The sequence below is a fragment of the Papaver somniferum genome, unplaced genomic scaffold (assembly GCF_003573695.1).
Source record: "Papaver somniferum cultivar HN1 unplaced genomic scaffold, ASM357369v1 unplaced-scaffold_128, whole genome shotgun sequence".
Classification (NCBI taxonomy): domain Eukaryota; kingdom Viridiplantae; phylum Streptophyta; class Magnoliopsida; order Ranunculales; family Papaveraceae; genus Papaver; species Papaver somniferum.
In genome coordinates, this window is record NW_020621936.1 from 14,280,321 (window position 1) to 14,296,293 (window position 15,973).

Sequence of the window (15,973 nt, forward strand, 5' to 3'; positions counted from 1 at the left end):
CATAAAGGACAAGTATCAGGAATATCATGTACAAACCTTGCTAGTCATACTCTAACAGATAAACAATTATGCAAGCACTTCAATAGAAAATGTGAGATTTTAGGTAGCAAATTTTTTCGCCAGAAAGTTTTCCAGGGAAAGGTTGATCCAGTAACCAGTGTTTCATTTATATGATTAGCATTATCTATATTTCTATAAGCAGTATTTATACTAAAGAAACCATTTCTTGCAGGTTGCCATATAATCCTATCCTCACTATTTTTGGGAATTCTAATCTTACAAATTCCCGCTACAGTTTGATCATCAAACAAAGCAATTTATATTTCAGCATTTCCTATCTTGGATGATAAGTTGATCCACTGTCTTCGTATTAGTATAGACAAGGCTATATGTTGGGGGATGACTCCAACCTGGGATCCAAATATCTTTCCATATCGATATTTTACTCTCATTGCCAATCTCCCTGCAATAATGCTTTCTCACATACTCTTAGCCCCTCCAGATTCCTTTCCAAACCCAAGATCCTTTGTTGTCATCAGCTTAGTGCAATGGGTTATGATCTGGGAAGTACTTGTCTCTCATGATAGAAGACCAAACACTATCTGGCTCAGTTAACATTCTTCAGGCCATCTTAGCCAGAAGAGCATTATTAATGGTTCAGTTTTCCTAATACCTAACCCTCCAATAGCTTTTGATTTAGCAACTTTATCCCACTTAATAATGTTAAAACCTCTACCATGAGTTTTCTTATTAGACAAAAAAATTCTTTGAAAACCATCAATTTTATCTGTTAAAATTTTTGGCATGGGAAAGACAGGAAGAAAATGAGAAGCTAATGAACCTAAGACATGTTGAGTCAAAAACTGTCCAACCTGATTTGTTTACATACTTACCTTTCCACAAAGTCAGCTGATCGATGAATCTATCCAACAAATGACTAAAGGTGTCCATTTTGTTATTCTGAAAGAGTAATGTCAAGATATTTATCATGTAATCTCAGTCTCCTAATACCAAGAGTACCTGCAATTTGATTCTTAACAAAATCATCAGTTTTTGGACTAAAAGCAAGCTTAGATTTCTCAAAATTGATAGACTGCCCGAGTATTTGCTTAAATAACTTAATGATATTGTCTAAATTTTTTGCACCAGCAACATTGGCTCTTGTAAACAAAAGGCAATTGTCGGAAAAGAAAAGATGGCCAATTGGAGAACTGTTTTTAGTGATTTTTATGCCCTGAATTTCCCCATTACACTCGGCATTCACTAGGAGTTTAAGAAAAGATTCCATATAAATAATAAAAAGATTAGGCGACAATCATCGGCCAAGTGGATCGGGTTTTCTTCATGCTTAAGATGATCCATTTACTTAGATGTTTCCTATCCATAAAAATGATTGAACCTAATGATATTCTTATCATCTCCTGGTCAGCTATCGGCCAAGTGGATCAGGTTTTCTTCATGCTTAATAATTAATGAGGGAGGATACATCACACTTTTATCCATATACTACCTCACACTTTGGGCGATTTTTTTGCGAATAAAAATCAAATGATATCAAATTTGAAGCTAATATTTTGGATATATCTCACTTATAAAGCTCTGCATATCTATCGAAAATTAGTCAATTCTAAAATGCTAAACCTTATAGTCTACCATTCTTAATTTCAATGGTTCAAAATCCATTGAAAAATCCGTTGAAAATAGTTTACCATTCTTAATTTCAATGGTTCAAAATCCATTGAAAGATCCGTAAAGTAGCTCATGGTTATAAGTCTCGAAAAACGCTCATTCTCGGTATGAACGTAGAGATTTGTAAGAGGAACATATTTTGGGATATGATACAATTAAAATGCTCCGCCAAGAATGTGACCAACTTAAATATCATGAAAGTCCTTATGGTATCTGCTATTAGAAATTGGCATAGCAAAGCTGGGAAAACAATCCAATACTGTGGCCTCTGCAGTCTGCAGCAATGACACTACCATTTCATTTTAGTGGTTTAGAATAGTCAAGTCAGTACTCTTCTGGAAACAGTTAAGCATCGAACATAATAGGAAACAAAAGGTAACTGCAGTTATATTCTCAACTATTTTAATTTACATGACCATCAAAATTGTAAACGCGACTAAGGAGAAACCTTACAACCTTTTACTCTTGTTTCTCGATTTCTTATATTTTTTTTGAAAATTATAGGCTTGAAGACGCGATGTAGAGGAAATGGGAAAGCTGGGAAAGCTGCACGCCGAACTCGGCCTTTTCCTGAATAAAAGAATAAACAAAATCAAGAAAACATTAGAAACAACGACACTAAAGGAACAACAAAACTAACTGTAGATGCTCGTTATTGGAGTAGGGAAGGTATGAGGGGTATATCAAAGCTGGCCGCACCCATGAATGTGTTATTAGGTGCAGCATATACCCCTAAATTTACTTGATGCCTTTAAATGATATTAACAAAAGAATTCCGCGAGAAAAGAAAGAATATTTTGATGTATACTGTTTACATACCTGACGTGGATTCATCACGTGCCGTACTACTCATTTCAATCATCACTTCTTGTGCATGCTTTTCCATTTCTACAAAAGAATCCTTTTGTGAAACTTCATCTGCAAAAAAAGCTGCGTCCACTTGCATATTAGTGTGACACTCCACGGGCTTGTCATTTGCTGGTAGAACTTTAGCATCACAACTGTTCTGTATTTCTTCCGGTTCACCTATGACAATAGGCATATCACATCCAGCTGAAACTAAATCTATTTGCTTCCTTTCTTTCGGTTCTGATACAATTTTCTCCATGTTCACAGCATCTGCACCCATAGCATCATCAGAGCTGTTTAGTACCTCAGAATTTCCAATCTGAGGAAAACTATCAGACTCCTTGTGAGTGGACAGGCCGGGGGGAGTTTCCATTGGGAACACCAAATCATCTATCGTGGTAGTATGCTCATGATCCTTCAATGTTAAAAGTGACCCAATACTACCTTGTCCCATGGGGTTCGCTTGGCATGAGAAAGAAGTTCCACTTTCCCTCACAAAAGAGAGGCCGGACACAACATTATCAGGTAACATAGGATCCACGTCAATAATAGAGATACAATCCTGTGATGGCGTATCATGTTGTACTATTTCAGTAGCATCCGGAACTTCATAAACCTTGTGTGAACTTTCTTCATAAAATATGGTAGTTTCACCTTGCTTTCCATCAGTAGAAAAAATAGGAGTACTGGAGGTTTGGTGCTCTATACAAGTACTAAATAGCGACTTTCGATGTGAAAAGGGAACTACGTCAGGTCCATCTGGTTGTTTGGAGATTTTGTCCATGTCGTGTGATTCATCAGACTTGGCATCTGAAATAGGTGTATCTTCCTGCGGTTGTGACTTGTTTTCACCAGCAGGCCACCAGTCATTTAATCTCATACCATAAGATGGCAATTCTTTGGTAACTGATGCAAAATCAATTGCCTTTGAAGTTTTTGGAACTTTATTAGAGGCAGCAAAAAACTTTGCAATATCATCCAATTGAATATCTCCTTCACCGCTGGAGATTTCATCCCAGTTATTACAGTCAGCAAACCAAGGCTCCTTCGTATCTACTTGTTGACAAGATGGAATTTTTTCGACTCTAACGGCTTCTTTGTAGAACTTTTTTTTCCTAAGTGCTCGAGCAATTAAAGCCCTGACACACATAAGAGTGAACTGTTAAACATGTTGAACCACCTAAACGTACCTTTTGTAATAAGTTTATAAAATTGATAAATTAAAACTAATGATGAATTGTTTTTAAGTTAACAGACCTGCAGTTCTTTGAAGTTGCAGCTTTTGCACGTTCCATAGAGAGGCCAAGCAAAGAGGACAGATTTGCTACATCATAAGGTCCTCTAAGTTCATTAACAGAGGACGCACCACTTGTAAAAATGATGTTTTTTCCTCGTGTCCAATCCACTAATAGCTGGAAATCGCGGTCATACATATGTATACTTAGAAAAAAGACTTGATGATTCGTTAAAATCAAATATCACAGAAATATGATAACCAAAGTTACAGGTTCTACTACGTACTACTGACTTAAGCAGCAAAATTAACATGGAATTCGAAATTCAGCTGCAATTGATAATGATGATACCAACACAATATCAGGAGTCGGAACACAATCATGTAAAATTTCTATATTAACAAACCAACAACTGTTAAACCCAAACTTCATCCACCAATGCCAATGAGAGATTTATGACAAGTCCCCATGAAACTCAAGTTATAAAGAATTTGTCCAACTACAATATATCAAGATGTTACAGATTTATTTATGTGGTAACATGTGTAACAATTTCTATTTGGGCAATGCAATCAAATTTTCAATTTTAAACTATGAAATTCTCACCTTAGCATTTGTAACAATTTGCCTCCTTGCTTGAATATCAGAGATAAGATGTGAATACATTATTTCGAAGTATATCCCTCGCTGCATAATAATAAACAACACCGTACAAATCTTAGTGCATGCTTCAAAATAAGATGAATTAGACCCTAACTCTTATACAGGGAAAAAAAGAGAGTCAAAGAGTGCACCTCAATTGCAGCTTTAACCATGGGAAGCTTCAACCGAAAAGGTAACCTCTCCGAGAAATCAATAGCAATTAAATCCACCTCAGAAACTTTGCAGACGTGGTCAAATACAGTCTGGTTCGAAGGCTTAACAGCTACCAAATCATAAGTTTTCAAAACAGGATTTCCTGAATTTAAAACACCAGCTTGAACAATATTCTCAACAGTAACTGTTAACCTAGTATACTGACGAAAAGGAGTATTCAATGGAACCTTCAACAGTTCTCTATGAAATTTAACAGAATCAGATAGAGTTGGAGAAGCTTTTAGCAATGAAGAAAGCGGGAATAGATAAATTGTACAACGATCATTATCTGACATAACTCCTTTCATACATCTATTATAAGCTACTCCACTGTAACCTAATTCCATTGCTTTTACTGCTATTTTCAATCTTGTGTTTTTCTTTCCATTACTGTCTGGTAAGGGTTTTTCTGTTTTTTCTGGTTCTAGATATGGAACATTGAAATCAAAGAACACCATCTTCTGGTTCAGTAAGTGTTCGATAAATTCTCTCAGCCAAAAATAAAAAAAGAGGAATCCAAGAGAGCTCGCTTGTTGAATTCTACAGTTTAGAGTTTACAGAATGCGCGACTGCCGCATCTCAGCATGGCAAAATTGACTCCTGAGTTTACAGAAAGCTCAAGTCTTCAAAACTGAAACTAAAACTTAAGGCTTGTTTGTACCTGATAAGAATCGATATAAGTTGTCTGTACCACAGTAAACTACTACCAGCCGATTATTTTTATCGGATTTCAGGAAAAAATTGAATTCCCAGGGTTTAAGAAAAATAGGTTTATACCGGTAAATCGATATTTTTGATTTAATGGATTCGATTAAGATGCGGTGGTTAAGAATTACAGGCTTGATTTAAGATTCTTGAAGCTGAAATCTTAGGGTTCTTCTCTGCTGGTAGTGAGGGTTTCAGTTTCAGGGTTCGGGAGAGAAGGAAAAGAGAGGGAAGAGAAATAGTTGGGTTTTTTCTTTCTTTTTTTTTTCTTAGAAACGTGTCATTTTTTACTGTAAGTAAATAGTTTTTTTATATATTTGAGGGTTAGTCCACGGTAGTTAAAAAAACACTGTTGGTTTTAGTAGTTTCTGTACATGTCTGTTCCGCTATCAAAATTACTAGCTCTCACTAATAATAACAACACTACTAAATTAATCATCAAAGAATTGAAACAACTAAAACAACTCCACTCCAAAATCATTCAAAATTCTCTTCATAATCAGAACTATTGGATTTCATTTCTGATCCGACAATGTACTCAAATTCGTGCTCCAGTTTCTTACACTCATCTCATCTTTCTTTCAATTCCAAACCCGAACATATATGTGTTCACTTCCATTCTCAAATTCTACTCTCAGTTGGGTCCTCAGTACCACCATCATATTTTCTCTCTGTTTTATCAAATTGGGCGAAACTGTTTAAAACCTGATGCTTCTGTATACCCAATTTTGATCAAATCCTGTGGTAAGGACTCCGTTAGTCTTCTACACTGTCATGTTTTCAAACTGGGTTTTTCTTCCGATTCATTTGTACGTAATGCTGTGATGGATATGTATGCCAAATATGGATTTATTTGTTCTGCACGGCAGGTGTTTGATGAGATGTCCGACAGAAATATTGCTGATTGGAATTCAATGATTTCTGGGTATTGGAAATGGGGTTACCAAAATGAAGCTTCTTGTTTGTTTGAATTAATGCGTGATAAGAATGTCATTTCCTGGACTGCTATGGTTTCTGGATATTGTAAATCCGGTGATTTGGAGAATGCAAGAAGAGTTTTCAGGGAGATGCCGGAGAAAAGTGTTGTTTCTTGGAATGCTATGCTTTCGGGTTATGTACAAAATGGATTTGTCCAAGAGGGTTTGAATTTGTTTGAAGAGATGATGGATGTCACTGATATTAAACCAGATGAAACAACGTGGGTAACAATTATATCTTCTTGTGCAGCAAAGGGTGATCCAGAACTTGCTAAGTCGCTAGTGAGTTTAATTGATAGTAGCAAGATTAATCTTAATTGCTTCATTAAAACGGCACTAATTGACATGTATGCAAAATGTGGGAGTCTTGAAACTGCAAGAAGAATATTTGATGATATGGGATCTCAACGTAATTTGGTATCTTGGAATGCGTTGATATCAGCTTATACAAAGAACGCTGATTTAGCGTCAGCAAGGGAGGTTTTCAATAAGATGCCTGAAAAGAATGTTGTTTCATGGAACTCTTTGATTACGGGTTATGCTCAAAATGGACAATCTTCCATGGCGATTGAGCTGTTCAAAGAAATGTTGAAAACATGCAAGTTGAAACCTGACGAGGTTACAATGGTTAGTGTAATTTCAGCATGTGGACATTTAGGTGCTTTAGAATTCGGTAAAAGGGTCATCAGTTTTTGTAGGGAACACCAGATTAGGCTGAGCATTTCGGGATATAATTCTGTGATATCAATGTATTCAAGATGTGGAAGCATAGAAGATGCAAAGAAGACATTCCAAGAAATGCCAAAAAGAGACGTGGTTTCATACAATTCACTAATTGCGGGGTTTGCTTTTCAGGGGAACGGAATCAAAGCCTTTGAGTTAATTTTGAAGATGAAAGAGGAAGGTATTGAACCAGATGGAATCACGTTCATGGCAGTCTTAACTGCATGTAGTCATGCAGGGTTATCAAGAGAAGGTCAAGAGCTTTTCAAGTCGATTAGAAATCCAGCAGTTGATCATTATGCTTGTATGGTTGATTTATTAGGTCGAATAGGTGAACTAGATGAAGCAAAGAAGCTAGTAGATGAAATGCCAATGAAGCCTCACGCAGGAGTTTATGGAGCTCTTCTAAATGCGTGTAGACTTCACAAACGAGTTGAGATTGGGGAACTCGCTGCATATGAACTTTTTGAGCTAGAACCAGAAAATTCTGGTAACTATGTGTTACTCTCAAACATTTATGCATCAATGGGGAGGTGGGAAGATGTGGAAAAGATTAGAGAGTTGATGAAAAAGAAAGGAGTAACGAAAACAACTGGGTGGAGTTGGGTCGAATATGAGGGAAACGTTCATAGATTTATAGCAGGAGATAGAGGTCACAAGTATTCAGAAGAAATTTATAAGCTTTTGAAAGAATTAGGGAAGAGGATGAGAGATATGGGATATGTTGCTGATAAGAGCTGTGTGCTGAGGGATGTTGAAGAGGAAGAGAAGGAAGAAATGGTGGGAACTCATAGTGAGAAGTTGGCAATTGGATTTGCACTTGTCGTGAGCGGTGATAATATGAATGGCGTGATACGGGTTGTAAAGAATTTGAGGGTTTGTGGAGATTGTCACAGATACATTAAGATACTATCAAAGTTGGTGGAGAGGGAAATAGTTGTGAGAGATAATAACAGGTTTCATTGTTTCAAGGATGGAGAGTGCTCTTGTAAGGATTATTGGTGAAAAGGAAATAATCTTGCTTTTGTGTTACCAAACGGCTTTAAAGATGTGAAGCTCCGGATTCTAGAACCTTTCTCTCCCATTCCTGAGCCTCAACTCTGGTGTTAGTTGGATTCTTTATGGAGTTTGCAGTTGCAGTTGATTCGTGGAGTTCTGGTCTAGGGATGATTTATGGAGTTTTAGTACGTCAGATAGTGTGGTAATAGAAGAAATGAATACATCCAAGATTTTGATACAAGTTACATACGCATACAGAACATTTGTTGGATATTGATCAAACAAATACAATTCATATTTTTACTTCGATTTTTTTCGCTAAATTGTATTGGACGGTACATTATTCAGTTACCATCTTCTTCTCTTCCTGTTGTTATTCCCTCAAATCACACTAGTCTCTCATGGCTGCCATGAAGACGAAAGATTCACTCTCTCGAGCTTCAGATCCTTCTTGAATGACCCTTCAAATCGCTTGCCTACACGGCAAATAGGCAGCCATCGTCAAAACTGATAAAGCTAGCATGGAATTAAATGTTTCCAGCGACTCCTTTCATGTCACCTCCGAAACACAGACCATGAAATCTACTTCCACGCCAAGTTTGATTTCTCCAATCTTCCATTTAACAGTAAAAACTAAAAACTCTAGGATTTGGTAGGATCTGAAATTCTTGAAGTTAAGATCAGGATACTCAAGATGAGTAATGTTTAAAAATGAAGTAGAGTGGCAGATTGGAGGAATCTAACCAGCTATTCGTGGTCTGTATTTGGCAGGTCGATGGAGACTACATGAAGTGGAGTCATTGGAGCATTGAATTCCATTCTGACTACATCAGTTTCGATGGTGGGTGCCTGTTTGGCATGTAGTTAAACGATAAGAAGGGATGGTGGGTGCCTGTTTGGCATGTAGTTAAACGATAAGAAGGATTCTTCCGTCTTCGCCTCAGCCATGAGAGACTACTGTGAATTGAGTGATGAAATGATGGTAATCGAGTGATGATGGTAATCGAGTGATTGACCCTTTAAATGGTAGTTGGATGGATAAGAATATTAAATTCCAGACCCCACCGCCAGCAACAATTAGTTGACATAGTGGAATTCATTCGATTCAATTGATTAATATTCAGTTTCTACGGTCTTAATGCTGATGCATAGTGCATTGGAGGCTTCAGTATAATACAGGCACCAGAACACTTTCTTGGCATTTCACAAAGCTAGTTTTCATTACGGAATGGGAAGAAGAAATCAATATACAGGAGCCAGGAATATTCTGAAAAAAAAGAAGAAAAAAACTGAAGATACAATTCTCGGAATATTACATTTATATCGACAGAAAATCACTTGCGATGACAGATATTTTCTTTGTGTAACTATTAAAAATTAACCTCGCTGTTGAAAAATTACACCTACATTACAGAAGAATACAGAGTTGAGGAACTTATTTTGATTCCTTTTCGGACAGCTTCTTTTTAAGATCTCTAAGAGCATCAACTACTTCTGGCTCAAGATTATGCTTTAGCAATTTCCCTTGCATAGAACTTGACCTGCAACAAGTGGTATAAAATGACTATCAGATGTAACAATTGGTTCAACTGCTATTCTAAATACTGTTGGTTTCTCAAACCCATTGACAATTGATATTTATAGGCCGACTTCGTACAACCAGTTGGTTAATATTTTAGTTACAACCAAGTTGACATGTAGAACACATATTTTATGATGATACAGCAATCACATTTAATAATTAGGTTATGTTTCAGCAAAAGATCGGTTCTCTTCATCTGCTTGTACAATGTGCCAATTTCATCTGGATTCATAGGCTAACCTAACTGTGAGGTGGACATGAAACATCATATAATTCCAGACGCTGCTGTACAGTCAAGTAATAATTTAGGAAATGAAAAGCAGTTTAACCTAACGGTTTTGTTCACCTATATTACCAAAACTGCCCACTAACTACTGAACCAAAACTGATTGAAAAAAGCTTTATATGTTGTTTGACACCTAGTAGTAGAGTCGAGTTTCCACTTTGTCCAAATCAGAACCAAAGGTACAAGAACAGTGCATGGCTTTCTTAAGGCTGTACGAACAATCTGATGTTTATTAGTTTATAGTTTATACTGACAGAGTCGGGTTAACTTAGGCCCACATTCTGGAACGCAAGTCGCAGGCATATTATCCAGGGAGTCAACAAGATGGTTTGCTTAATACCAAAACAGCAGTGATCAATACTATACATGCTAAGAAATATTTCCAGACATGACACAATCAAAACCTAGATCGAAATAAAGGACAGAGTTTGAACTACATTGCAATATAACCAATTTACAGTTATACAAGAGAGATGAATAAACTGACTCCATCAATCTCTCTTTTAGTAGTAGAAGAAAAAAAACTCTTAATGCTCCACCGATCCATCGTCAGAAAATGTGCAAAACAGCGCAATTAATCCTCCCCCAACTATGCACCATTTTTTACTTGCAGAATGAAAAAAATCAAATATTCTATCAGGAAAGAGGCATACCTTTGCTCATCAAGCATCTTGTCGTACTCCTTTTGCGAGCTCTTTATCTACTCAAAAATGAAATTTTGCACCATGAGATGATAGCTAGACGACTATCTAATTAGAGAAATCATATAGAAGAATTCATACATAACTAGTTATGCTCTCTTAAGTTGTGAGATATATCAATCATTAACTGGAAGATTGTCTATTCATACACATGGCAGCTGTGAAGCAGGCACCGTTGTCACAAGTTACGGAAACTATAGTTTGGTTTTACATCCATGCCACCGGTTGTTAATTTCTAATGCAGGGGTATAATCAAGAAACAGCCTAGAGTAGAACTATGTTTAAAGCTCGAGAACAGAAAAAAAACTCTTAATTGTGGGAAGCAGCCAATATACTACTGTATAAACAACCACTCAGGAGACTAAATATGCATTTATATGAGTATATTTACACTAAGCAATCTGGTGACCTACAGCCAATAGGAACTTGTAAAATTAAAAACAGGCAGCTTTGCTAACTAGAAAAGATGAGATGAGAACTAACATGCATTTTTGTTTACTCAATTCATCAAGTAGGATGAAAAAATTGTTTCACCTCTGAAATCAACGCTTTGCAACTCCAGATGAAGGCACCCTGGGAATATGGTATCAGAGTTTATATGCATTCATATGACTGTCTAGACGCATAACTTGGAAATGGCAAATAAATACAAAAACCAATGCTGGAGAAATCTATCAACTGGTAGTCTGAACAAACATTGTAATGACAAAGCAATTTATGGTGGAATTAAACTCATAGTGGCACTAATTTCAGAACACTAGTATGATAAAATAACGACCAGATTTACGTAATTCCATACCTTAAAGCATAATATGATATTGAGCCTCCAATATATGCACTTATCAAGTTATGGTAGTATTTCCATAACCATGATGGATAAAAGAATGATTATGAGACATTTCCTTCTTTAAGAAAAGGGCATAACCGATTTCATATCCACAATTATTTATTCAAAGGTTATCATTGGTGATTGAGACTACAAGAAAAACACATACTGCTCCATGTGCTGCATGCTGCTGGCAATGATCAGATGTCACGACACAGACCTTAGGGCATCCGTCCTCCCTCAAGGCTGCAACCTGTACACATCACACAATATCGAAGCAGCTAATGTAACAAAACTGAATCACTAGCCGAAGTTCGAAAATAAAAGGAATTTAAGATGCTTAAAGGAAAAATAGACCAGGTAGGATTTTTTATATTTCATCTGGATCTGGAAAAAAAAGGATGACAATTCCCCGTAGGACAGCCATGACACCCGTGATAACTGATTGCCAGATTTATAAGTTACAACCCAGTATACTTCTTACAATACAGGAGGTCCTAGCATGGTTGAATTTACTTGAGAGTTCATTCTTTAATCCTTACCTCTTTCTCAATCCAGGCATCAGCACATGACTCACTTGAGAATACTAAATCAACCCTGCAACAACAGAATTGGAAATGCACAGAGTCAACCCAGTAATGACCGTAACAACATGGTCTAGTTTCGATAAATAAGAAAATAACAAGCGCTAAGTTTTAAATATTTCCAAGCCTTGATAAAGCAACTTAGTTTGAGTTTATCTTTGTGATCCCTAATCGAAGCTCATCTTAAAATTTGATTGGTTAGGAAGTATATGTACACAAAAATAGTGCATATGCCTGTAGAAAGACCCTGTTTCTCACGGTCATAAAAATTATATCCAGGGAATATTAGTCACCTGAGAAAAAAATATTTTCAGAACACAAATTTTACTCACAAGCAAGCACGTTTTAACCTGTGATTCAGCTATGAGCACAAATAGGTACGACCATTGGCCTAGGTGGCTACATGAAATGCCTTTTTTGATCAGTTTTTAACCTGGTGTCACGATTGATGCAAGCTTATGGGAATTAAAAGATCTAGGTCTCAAGTTAAGCTGCCTCGACATTTTTCTAAGTGCGTTGCACATTGATGTAGCTGATATTGAAACAGCTATTTTTATAATTAAAACAGATGCAATAAGATTCATCTACTACAATTGAATATAATATTCAAAAATTCTTACTGCATGATGTCCCTACAGCTAGCCAATGACCCAATATAGCAATAAAAGATTTATGAAATTAGGAGTTAAAGATGAATCAAGTTTAAAATATTTACCCTGCAAAATTTTCCTTGTGAGAAGGGAGTCCAGACATCATGGCATCAAAAACCACCACCACCTTTACCTCTGTACATTTTCACATATGGTGAGTGGTGGTTACATAGGCTACAAAACTCTGCATTAAGTAAATCAAGCCTAACAGTCAAACGAAAAACTGTCGAACAGTTTTCCGTTCATAGCTGAAATTTACTGTGTTGGTGGCATGCTTTAAAGGTATTAATTAACAGGATAAGTATACATAAGTTTTGATTTAAGCATCCATGTTATACATGTCCTTTTTAGCATCTTTCGAGTATCATTAAAACATCTATATGATTCAGAGGAAGACTACATAAACCACGTTGAAATGGCACAAGTATTCTTTGGTTTCAACCTTAACATACAAATAAAGCTTTTCTGAAATGTACCAGCCAACTAGTTTTCAGTCGAGGACCGGGAATGCATTGTATAGTCATTTTGGATTTCCTTGTTAGATCACTATTATATACTTGTTGGCTGCTCAAGTAAGAACCTCACTGACGAGTAAGTAATAATCCTCCGAGGAATTAGAACATGTGATATGTCACTCAAACTTTGCACTACAATCAAACTATTAATCAAGCACCAAGAAATGAAAATATTTCACTGTAAACATAGGCGTGGAAAGAGTTGAATTTCATTTAACTTTGTACATCAAAGTAAACGAAAAAGAGAAGAAAAGGAAGGGGTAAAAATCTTTGTTGAATTGGGATAAAGGCCTTCATATGCCTATGGAGTTGCTTAGCCCCATAGTAGTCTGGGTGACAAGTAACAACAAGACTTCTGGGTAAAAGTAATCGAATAAGGAGTATGAGATGGAGAACAAACCTCTCAACATACTGAAGGAAACCAACTCATCAACAAGCTTTTGGCGAGCGATATTCAGCCTTCCACTCATAAAATACTTCTTCAGCTTCGGTCAATAACCACATACATTGTAACCATCAACAAGTAAGACAGGAACAACAGTCTCCAAGTCCCAACCCTGGTGAGTGCTACAACACAGAGTGAAACAACCCAACCCTTATTATATAACCTCTCGAAGCAACAAGAAAATGAAAATACATTAATGAGTCTTTCAGCAATCGAACAGAAGATAAGAAAAATAAAGGAATTACTAGTAAAGGTTCATGGTAGGATCTCGATATAGTTCTTCATCATCAAAAAGGTCGTCCTTGTCCACTTTCTTCTTACGATATTTAGTAGCAGGCTTAGGTGCTCGGGATTTGTTTGACTGGTACTCCTAAAAGATTTTAGCGTAGAAAGATTAGACTACCAAGGTGTTAGCAGTTATGATTTGAGTAAAACCTTAACTCAAAATGCTGGGTCAAACCAAAGAGCAAATGGAATATCAAAACATATCCACAACAAGGATCAATGCTAGCAGGCCAGTTTTTGTAACCACAATAGCTGACCATGAGATGTACAGTGAATGTTGCAAGATATTGCAACTTCTGGCCGCATGAAGTATGATATCTTTGAGGTCAGAAAAAGTGATCTGCCTCACACATTTGTTTTAAGCTGCCTTATCAGTTAAGGACCTAAGGTGTATCATTTTTGGTTCGATTTTACACCCAATATAAGCCAGTTACCGATTTATTATTACCTTCCACAACTTCAAAAACTGCAAATTCTGCTTGATATTTGATGTAATCCTTGGAGGTTCCTAGAAAAAAAATAGAATACCTGTTAGACTCCAAAACTCAAACTCAAATTCTTACTTCATACTGACACTCCCATTAAATTCAACAACAACCCTGGTTTCCTCTCCTATATGATTTTTCTTGACATAAAACTTACCATGAACTGGTATTAGAAACTGAAAGATACAAATTCAATTCACACCACAAATTATTGCAAATTCATTTCTAAAGCAAATCAATGAACACCAATTTCAACTGACCTTAGAAGAAGAAGAATCGGGATTCTTGGTCTTGGCGAAGACATTGAAAGAATAATAAGAAGAACAACATGTTGAAAAAGAAGTAATTTTCATGACCTAATTTCCATGAGTTTCTTATTCTTAATCTTTGACTTACAATTTCAAGTTCTATTAGCTTCTCTGAGAAAGATGCAGTGTGTATTATTTAGTTGTCTTGTGACTCTCCGATTGGAATATGTGAAGGAGAGGATAACGATAAATTTTTGTACAACTGGATAATTATACCCCAAGTTGCAGAGTTGGGTACTGTAGTTTGGACTGTTTGCGAAGTTGGAAAGTAAAATTTCTCTCTCTTCTTCCGCTTCAACCACAACACCATGCGGGCCATAGAGTGTGTCCCTCTGAAAATTGTAGAAATTGACGTTTGGTCCCAAAGTTATTGGGCTTAGGACGCTTTAGTCCATCCATCTGAAGTCCAGTACAGTTTAGTCCAAAAAAACCCCGTCCAAAACAGATTAGTCTAAACATGGACGAGTTAGTCCAAAATCACGGATGAGTCCCGGTTTTGCGAGTTTCCCATATACCGTAATTACCCTTGAACGATTCCTGTTATATAAAGCAGGATGCAGCTCTGAGATGATTTGGGAGGCGATTTAACAGTTTCAGAGAGGATTTGATCGTTTCTTCATCATATCTCAACTCAGGTTACGTTCGAGTGTGTTCTAGAGTCGAAAATTCTTAATCTCAGATTTGAAGAAACCACAGAGTGAATGATAGATCGTTCCAGGTTTTAATTCGAAGGTGATTTAACAGATTCTAGGAGCTTAGATTGGATTTGATTGCTAATGGAGCAGAGTTCAGCCTCAGGTTAGTTTTCTTTTGGTTGTAATTTAATCTAATTTTCAGTTTTTCTGATTTTATGAGTTGATGATATCAATTCGTATGAGCGAGTTGATATTTTGTTATATACTAGCTTTTGATTCTCGTGATGATGATGATTTACTGTTAATACTAGATAAATTCGATTTTTGTTTACTGTTGTTTGATGTTGATTTTTTAGTTTTATGATGCATGATATGAAATGGAACTGATACTAGATTCTAGTCTTCTATTTTATTCAATTATGTGTTCCAGTAAGATTCTGGAGCTTAATTGATGGAGTATTTTTATCTAGGTTTACTGTTACTTGATGTTTTTGGCTTTGATTGAATGTGTACTTTCATGTACATTGTTTACTTTTTAGGTTGTATGAAATTGAAGCTTCAGATGATTTTAATCATTTCTTTTGTAATATGTAGGGATACCAAAGAATCCTGACAAGTTTATTAATGTTGTTTTGAATC

At 36.3% G+C, this 15,973-nt stretch overlaps 2 protein-coding genes and 1 pseudogene across 2 annotated transcripts; 1 reads left to right on the plus strand and 2 right to left on the minus strand.

The window, feature by feature from the left end:
* Positions 1 to 1,986: 1,986 nt before the first annotated feature.
* LOC113331809 lies at positions 1,987 to 5,556 on the minus strand. Its single transcript, XM_026578449.1, has 5 exons — positions 4,568 to 5,556; positions 4,380 to 4,460; positions 3,796 to 3,950; positions 2,509 to 3,677; positions 1,987 to 2,259 (listed from the first exon to the last, which is right to left on the minus strand). The coding sequence occupies exons 1-5, from the start codon at positions 5,084 to 5,086 to the stop codon at positions 2,126 to 2,128; spliced, it is 2,058 nt and encodes a 685-aa protein (XP_026434234.1). The 5' UTR covers positions 5,087 to 5,556; the 3' UTR covers positions 1,987 to 2,125.
* A 147-nt stretch (positions 5,557 to 5,703) lies between these two features.
* On the plus strand, positions 5,704 to 8,333 carry LOC113331803 (pentatricopeptide repeat-containing protein At1g14470-like). Its single transcript, XM_026578442.1, has one exon. It carries the CDS (start codon positions 5,708 to 5,710, stop codon positions 8,036 to 8,038), a length of 2,331 nt encoding a protein of 776 aa, XP_026434227.1. The 5' UTR covers positions 5,704 to 5,707; the 3' UTR covers positions 8,039 to 8,333.
* A 969-nt stretch (positions 8,334 to 9,302) lies between these two features.
* On the minus strand, positions 9,303 to 14,946 carry LOC113331804 (annotated as a pseudogene).
* Between the last annotated feature and the right edge of the window lie 1,027 nt (positions 14,947 to 15,973).

Bases quoted from the DNA above. Each gene is read 5' to 3' on its own strand.
- LOC113331809 (XM_026578449.1), bottom strand. From the start codon at position 5,086: ATGGTGTTCTTTGATTTCAATGTTCCATATCTAGAACCAGAAAAAACA. The intron at 3,951-4,379 runs GTGAGAATTTCA...CGCGATTTCCAG, and splicing joins AAATTGTTACAAATGCTAAG to CTATTAGTGGATTGGACACG. The intron at 3,678-3,795 runs GTCTGTTAACTT...TATGTGTGTCAG, and splicing joins GCAACTTCAAAGAACTGCAG to GGCTTTAATTGCTCGAGCAC.
- LOC113331803 (XM_026578442.1), top strand. From the start codon at position 5,708: ATGTCTGTTCCGCTATCAAAATTACTAGCTCTCACTAATAATAACAAC.